The 7,945-nt window shown below is 39.5% G+C and overlaps 1 protein-coding gene across 1 annotated transcript; it reads right to left on the reverse strand.

Moving 5' to 3' along the window:
• Positions 1 to 1,464: 1,464 nt before the first annotated feature.
• Positions 1,465 to 3,293, reverse strand: LOC140233685 (uncharacterized). Its single transcript, XM_072313785.1, has one exon. It carries the CDS (start codon positions 3,274 to 3,276, stop codon positions 2,419 to 2,421), a length of 858 nt encoding a protein of 285 aa, XP_072169886.1. The 5' UTR covers positions 3,277 to 3,293; the 3' UTR covers positions 1,465 to 2,418.
• Positions 3,294 to 7,945: the final 4,652 nt, after the last annotated feature.

The raw sequence follows: 7,945 nt of genomic DNA on the forward strand, positions 1-7,945 counted from the left end.
TGTCGTACATGTGTATTAGCATTGTGTGACGTCACTAAAACAGTGTATTTTTCTTAATGGCGCTGACATGCATGCAGGCACCTCTGGGAGAAAAAAAAAAAAATAATATGCATGTTTTTCAACAAAGTTGGAGGGGTTTTTCTTTGCATGGTTGGTTTTCCAGACCCTCCGACGGAAAGAAATTAAAATATCTTGCATTTTCAAACATTTAACAACGCAACAAAACTCAATCTCAAACTCCTTGACATACATTGCAATGTATCAAATTGCAACTGCTCATCTAGAAATTCTTTGTTTTTACATGTATGAGTCATCAGTGTATAAGCAAAATCACTGAAATCAATGTTTGCGGAGCTACTTTTTTTTTTTGTCTTCTGCTTTGTTCATAATGTGCGTTTTACTTCCTAAAGTTATTTCCTAACGTTTTGCCGTCGCCTTCTTCTTCTTCTTCTCCTCCTCCTCCAACATAAACATCTTCTTTTTCTTCTTCTTCCCTTTCTTCTCGTCCTTCTTTTTCTTCCCATCCTCCTCCATCAATAACTTCTCCTTCACCTACTTCTCCTCCTCCTCCTCCGTCTCCTCCTTCTTATTCTTGTGATCTTCTCCAACTTCTCCAGACTACAAAGTACTTCTTTTACTGTTCATGGAGCTATAGATCCATGAACTGTCATCATGGACTGTCATCACCTCCTCCTCCTCCTCTACCACCATCCTCTGCTACACTTTTGTTCTTCCCTTTTCATCTGTTCTCCCCCGTTCCGCTGATACACACCATCCACGAACGGCCCAGCCAACGAGTGTACATGCGAAGTCTGGCCACACAGAAAATGGATGCGCTACTTACAGAGCCTATCCTTTCATACGCTGTATCAGTGTTCAAACTTTCAAGAAATAAAAGCACAAAATACGGAGCGGCTCTTACCCAGTGTTTGCGAGAATTGTTATCGGAGTCATTCGTCAAAATGACAAAAAGTCATGGAACATGATAATTTCACATACATGTATTTTCACTGAGAATTATATCGATTGCAACTGCACTTGCAAAATGATTTAAGTGACAATGTTATCACTTCATAACTTTCCTTCTGGTTTATTACTAGAAATCAAAATTAATATCAATATCGCCAATAGTTTTGAAACAATGTATTCCCATGTATTCGACCTAATCAGTTCCTTTTGATTTAGATTTTATAAGAAAAAGAACCAAGAAAACTTTGATGAAAACGTCGTGTGTGAAATGATGGCGATTCAAATGATAGCATACCGAGTAATCGCTTAATAATCTGCATAAGGGTTAAGAACCATTGTGACTGACTTGTAAATACTCAAAAAAATAATTGTTCTTTTGGATATGTCTGATTTTTTTTTTGATTTTTTTTTTACAAAGCATCTTACTCTATTTACTAAAGTTGGGGTAAACATGGAGTTGCTTTCACTGTGTCAAATCCACATCGGCAATATGCATTTTTTTTTATTTGTTACTAGCCACAGATTTATTCGGCGGTTCTTAATATCGTCAACGTACTGGGTCATTATATTTGTACAGGATTTATGTTACTGCTATTAGAAACGACTGTTTGAAGCGTTTTATCTTGATGATTACTGTAATGTTACTGCTACAATAATTCTACAATTAAATGTACCTGCTACCGTCACCAGTATGATAGTACATGTATGATTATGCTCTTTTCTTTCTTTCTTTCTTTTTTGTGGCATGGTGCAGCCTGACCTATTAAAACAATATGCTTTTCATATTCATGTATCTTACAAAAGTAGAAACAGCAACAACAACAACAACAATGGATGGCAAGTAAAAATTGTGAAAATAAAGTAGATCCATTGTCCATACAGCAATACTTTGGGAAAAAGAAGGAAAAGCGCAAAATACGACACTAATGGATCAGAAATCAAATCTTGCAGTACACTGTCTTTCTCGACCATATCCGTTCACTTACCATTAGATTCTCATTTCCCTTGGGAAGTTTCTGAAACTTTCTTGATTGGTCCGTCACATTCCGTTATAAACGACATATGCATGCATCAACAACGTAAACACATACATGTATATTCCGGCCTTGTTATAAACCTGCATCTCCCTAAAAAACTAATAGGTTTCTATCACCTTAATGGGACGTAAGTTAAAGCGCTCTTGTTGTAGTTCGCATAGCTGATGAAACTGCCTACGAAGTATTCTGACATATTCTAGCTGCCTTTAAGACGAGGCTGGAACCGACCCAGACGCGAAATATCCAAGACAAATCTCATGGATGTGAGTAGGGTCAGTTTGTAAGTTGTTGTTGTCGTTGCTTTTTTTCTCTTAAAATATTTTGACTGACGAATCAATCACGAACGTCCATGCAACATGAAACTTCAGGACAAAAAGAAAAACAAGAGATATTGAAGAAAAAATGTGCACGGCTAAAGTGCCACGTTAACAAAGACTTCCTTGGTTGAAACGGCGTCTTTTCCCCGAAGGCGTCTTTTCTTGGCCCTTATTTTGACCTTGTACTCCTCCGGTAACTCGGGATTTTTATCGTTTTCATCTTCCTTGACGTCTGTGTCTGCAGAATTATTGGCGTTCCCATCGTCGTCTTTCACTGCTTGTGACGTAAGGGCACGCTCGAACAAATTAGGTTGTACCCTATGTATTTCGTCGTTCACATGGACTTGGTAGGGATGTTCTCGATGCGACGCTGGTCGACGAGTCTCGTTCGCGACTTGCACGGAACAGTGCGCGAAGTCCTGATTGTCATTAATATTGAGATCTTCAAGTGGGATTGCGTTCGGGTTGAGGTCGATCACACGATCACGCCTGAGACGATCGTCCCCGATGCTGATCACCGCGTCTGCTGACGGTGACGTCTCGGGAGGGTTGGCGGGAGAGGCGGCTGGTTCGTCGTCGGATTCGTCAGTACCAAGCAGAAAGTCGACCACGGGCATGATTTTGCCCGAGTGGGTTGACAGGAACGAGTTGATGCTCCGCGCGGCTTTCCCGAGCTTACAGCGGACATATTCCATCGCCGTCATATTCTGCGGATCGGCGCGCCACTCCTCGAAAGCCTCTTGCTGCTTCGCGAGAGTGTCGGCCAGGATCGCGAGGAAGATCTCAACCAACTTCTCTGGCGACAAGGGCGGGTCAGCGGCCAAAACGCAGTCCCGCAGCTCAGCCATGGCCTTGACAGAGAACTCGTGGGTGAGTTGGGCGCACATGCTTTCCAGCTTGAGTGCTACCGACGGCTGCTGCTTGAGGAACGAGGCAGGCTTTCCCTGGCTCATCAGGGATGAGAACGCCTCAAACCTCGCCGCCTGGACAGAGGAAGATGAAAAAGCACCGCTCTCATTATACTCGGGGGAATTGCGAAATACTGACTATGTCAGTATTCCTGATATTGAATAACGATTTTCTAATCTTTTTTTTTTCTAGAAATTACTTGAATCCACACACATACACAATAAAATCTTCCAAACCGAGATTCTGTCCATGACGTCATGTCTAGAATCACTGCTACGTTACTTATTTGATACAGGCACACACACACACACACAAAAGAAAAAAAAAATGGAACGTACCTTCCCCTAGTGTTTCCATACTAAGGTGTTTTGTCAATCAGTTATGATAGCAATTAATGATCGACAGATGATGTCATCAACAGAATCTTGGTTTGGAAGATTATTTCATGGCCGAAAAGGAAATTATGATAACGTTAAAACTTCATAAAATCGAATCAACATGTAAGAAATGCTGCACACTTGTAAAGAGCGGTGCCTTACAATTTCAACTTGGAATATTGATATAGTAATTTACTCTGCAATTTTGGAAATACTGACATTACTGAGCAGGGTGTCTTCCTGTTTTGACCCAATGCAAGGTATCCTCTCTCTCTCTCTCTTTCTCTTTTGTATACATGTTCATTTACACATCACAAATTTCTTCTTTTTTTCTGCAGTACGCTGTTTCTGACTGATTTAGTAGGCCTACGTGTTTTCGTATTTGCGAAGTGACTAGCGTCAGACAGATAAATTGACACTGTTCAAATAACTACTGGAGTATTGAAAATTAGCGGTCAAAAAAAAAAAAGAGTTTGTGGTCAAGCAAAGAAAGTCAGTTTTCATAAAGAATGTCCTGCTGGTCGTTCTGAAGGGCTGTTATGATATCATAAAAAGACGGACATTGCGGCGTTCTGTCCAGGCCTCCAACTCACCGGAAGTCCATCCGGCCTTGAATCACTTCCGGGGCTTCCATCTCCACGGGGGTCACGGGGTGTCTTCTCCAGGTGTAAGCCGTTCATGTAGGCCTCGAGCTCCCACATCATCATCCGTATCTACGGACCAAGCAGACGATAGAAATTAACCCTCCCAGCCCTGACTATGCTAATAGATTATAATTTGTACTCGTAGTCTCTGGACGCGGAGTATTACGACTTTATTGAGAATGAACCCCAAATATTGAGTGAATGCAGCAATATTATCCAAATTTTCCTACATTGTACCAGTAGGTAGAAGTGACAGAACACATCAGCGAAGTTCGAGGAAAACTTAATCCGCTTACAAAAATTAGGCCTACGATTTTTTTTTTTAAAGTTTCGTAAGCGCAACAGATGAAGGAGAATAGACTATAGAGTATACACCTACACGGTAGTAAAACATTCTGTTACGCCACGCATTGTCTAACAGAAGTAAAAAAAAAAATAAATGAATAAATTAATTAAAAATCCAATGTATAACACTAACAGCTTCATCGTACCTTCAATTTTCTCATATCTATAATGAAAGAGCACCTCTTTACGAGTCCCCCCCCCCCCAAAAAAAAAATACAATTGGATTTTCGAAAAAAAAAAGAAAGAATAAAACCCAATATGATTAAACCATCTAAATGCTACTTCAGGGTCCTAGAATATAACATCTTACCTCTATTTTGCTGAAAACTCCATTCAATTTGGTTAAGTGGTCACAAAGAAATGTGGATTGTTATAAAGCATGTCATGAGTCTAATTCTTCCAAGTAAGCTCTTGGAAGTTCTGCATATCAATGTGGACAGAACTTGGAGGGAAGAGATTCCTGAAATTGTCTACAAAATTCCTCATTTCTCTTTGACCACTGAAGCAAATTGAATGGGGTTTTCTGTGGGCAATGAGTTATAGTTTCATACCCTGAAATTGTATTTGGATAGATTCACTATTTTTTAAGTTATCGTTGCGGAGGGCACGGTTGTAATTTTTTTGGGGACATATACGGTATAAGTTTTATAAAACATACATTTGTCAGGACTTAACAGGTCGCGGGAATGAGTACTTTTTATGAACAAAAAAACAACAAACAAACAAACAAACAAACAAACAAAAATCAAACCAGCCGGGCTATATAATACATAGACAGTTTTATACGGATAATGTATAAACAGACTACTGCCTGTTAGAGCTCTGGACAGTGGTAGTGTACAGTAATTGGAATACTAGAGTGGAAGGTTCTACAGATCTGAGAGGCCATGCATCGAATTCATTTACGGTACCATTACCATATTATTACTATAAGGCAGATTCTACTCCAGCACAATCAACATGTACTGACATCACTATCGTCATCACCCTGCTGTCATACATTAGAAATAGTAAGCCCTAACCCATATTAGGCCTGTCATCACTAGCACTACCTTCAGTAAGAACGGGGAAATTAATTTACCGGTCTTACGTCATAAAATTGGCATGAAAGGTGTTAAAATTTAAGATTATTTAAGCGTACAACACAGACGTATTTTGAAGAGCCGCCGCATGGCGCCGGAGGTGGGAACGAGTGAGTATAGAACCCTTGATGCTAAATCATCATCCTGTATACTGCCTTACTTTGGCAAAAGGAAGCAAGTGACATCCAGTACAAATGCTACAAATGAAGAAAATAATGTTTTTGGGTAGGCCCTTCAACATGGTAATTTGTGAAGAGAAATAATGTCCGTATTCGTGCAAGTCATATGGCGATGCATTTATGACAATTCGAAGAATTTTGATATTCTCATAGAAATTCATTATTATGTAAATTGCTTCCTTTTGCCCAAGTATTATAGATTTGTAGCAAACATGAAGAATCTGGCAAAAGGAAGCATGTGACAATCATATCTTGAGTATGTAACTTGCTTCCTTTTGCCAAATGTAGCAAACATTAAAAAAAAAAATAGCAAAAGGAAGCATCGACAATCATATCATATTTGTTGTCACTTGCTTCCTTTTGCCAAAGTATTTTAGATTGTGTGAAATATAAATAATTTGGCAAAAGGAAGCAAGTGACAATCATATGAGGTTGTAACTTGCTTCCTTTTGCCAAAGTATTTCAGATTTTCAGCAAATATGAAAAATCTGGCAAAATGAAGCAAGTGACGATGATATGATGATAATGTTACTTGCTTCCTTTTGCCAAAGTATAGATTTGTAGCAAACATACAAAAATTGGCAAAAGGAAGCAGGTATGACAATCATATCATAAGGATGTTACTTGCTCCCTTTTGCCAAAGCCTAAGGACCGGGTATTTTAGATTGTGTGTAATCATGTAAAAGATTTGGCAAAGGGAAGCAAGTGACAATCATATCATGAGGTTGTAACTTGCTTCCTTTTGCCAATTTGGGTATTGTATTGACTGTCTATTACTACTAACGTTGCTAGTTTTGTTGTGGATCAATCGTTAGTAAAAATCAGAAACAAAAAAAAAAATCTTCGTTATGGTTCTCGATTCAACATCTAACCTTGCCATTATAAACGCCACCTATAGGTCTAGAAATCCAGTCCCCCCCCCCCCCCCCCCCCGTCAAACTGAATCTCGGTCCCCTATAGATATAGTACCGGTACTGTATATTCTACAATACTTGAGAAGTTGGCATCTATCTTTGCATTTGGTCTGTCTTACACATGTCATGTCATGGCTGAACTCACATTCTTTGAAATTGAATACGGATAAATCTGAGTTTTTAATGTTTGGTTCGAAGACACAATTAGGTAAACTTGACATTAATTTTATCTCTTTTTCCGGCATGTCAATTAGTGTGTCCCAAACCTGTCGCAACCTGGGTGTAATGCTAGATTGTAATATGACTATGTCTCATCAAGTTTCTAGCATTTGTAGATCGGTAAGATACCAACTTCGTAATATCGGCTTCATTAGAAAATATTTGAACCGCTCTTCTACCGAAAAATTAGTCCATGCCTTGATATCTTCTAGGCTCGATTTTGGAAACTCTGTCTTATTTAATTTACCACAAACTCAGCTCTTCATGCTACAGAGGCTTCAAAATGCGGCAGCACGCATCATCACACTATCCAAGAAGCACACTCACATCACCCCTATTTTGAGATCACTTCATTGGTTACCAGTCAAAGATCGCATTATCTTTAAGATTTTACTTTTGACTTTTCATTGCATTCAGGGCGCTGCTCCTCAGTATAACATTGACTTACTCCATAATTACATCCCTGTTAGATCTTTACGCTCATCCAACTCCGGTTCTCTGATAATTCCAAGATTCACTACAATATGGGGCACACGTGCCTTTGGCCATGCTGCTCCCACCTTATGGAATAACTTACCTCCAGCCGTAAGAAATTGTTCTTCATCAGACTCCTTTAAAAGCAGTCTAAAAACTCACTTGTTGAAAGCCTCAATGCTCAATTTGACTAGTCTACTCATTACATGTATGGTTGAGGGGTCTAGATATCGCGCACGTAAATTTGAAATGCTCTTATAATAGAAGTTATTCCATAATCGTACCTGAATTTCTCAATGAATATCACGAAAATGCAGAAAAATCACCTCCCAGAATCTCCTGATGATACGATGACGGAGTAGTGCGCTGTCGCCGTTTGTATGTCGGACTTTTTTTTATGCGTTCAATTTCTCGGGGTATGTAAAGATCGCGCAGCTGCCCTCTGTAGTTTCATGCGTGAAAGTGTCTGCCCCTCTGCG

Source organism: Diadema setosum, chromosome 10 (assembly GCF_964275005.1).
Source record: "Diadema setosum chromosome 10, eeDiaSeto1, whole genome shotgun sequence".
Classification (NCBI taxonomy): domain Eukaryota; kingdom Metazoa; phylum Echinodermata; class Echinoidea; order Diadematoida; family Diadematidae; genus Diadema; species Diadema setosum.

What these genes read in the sequence shown, in the direction of transcription:
- LOC140233685 (XM_072313785.1), bottom strand. Translation starts at nt 3,276, where the DNA reads ATGAGCCAGGGAAAGCCTGCCTCGTTCCTCAAGCAGCAGCCGTCGGTA.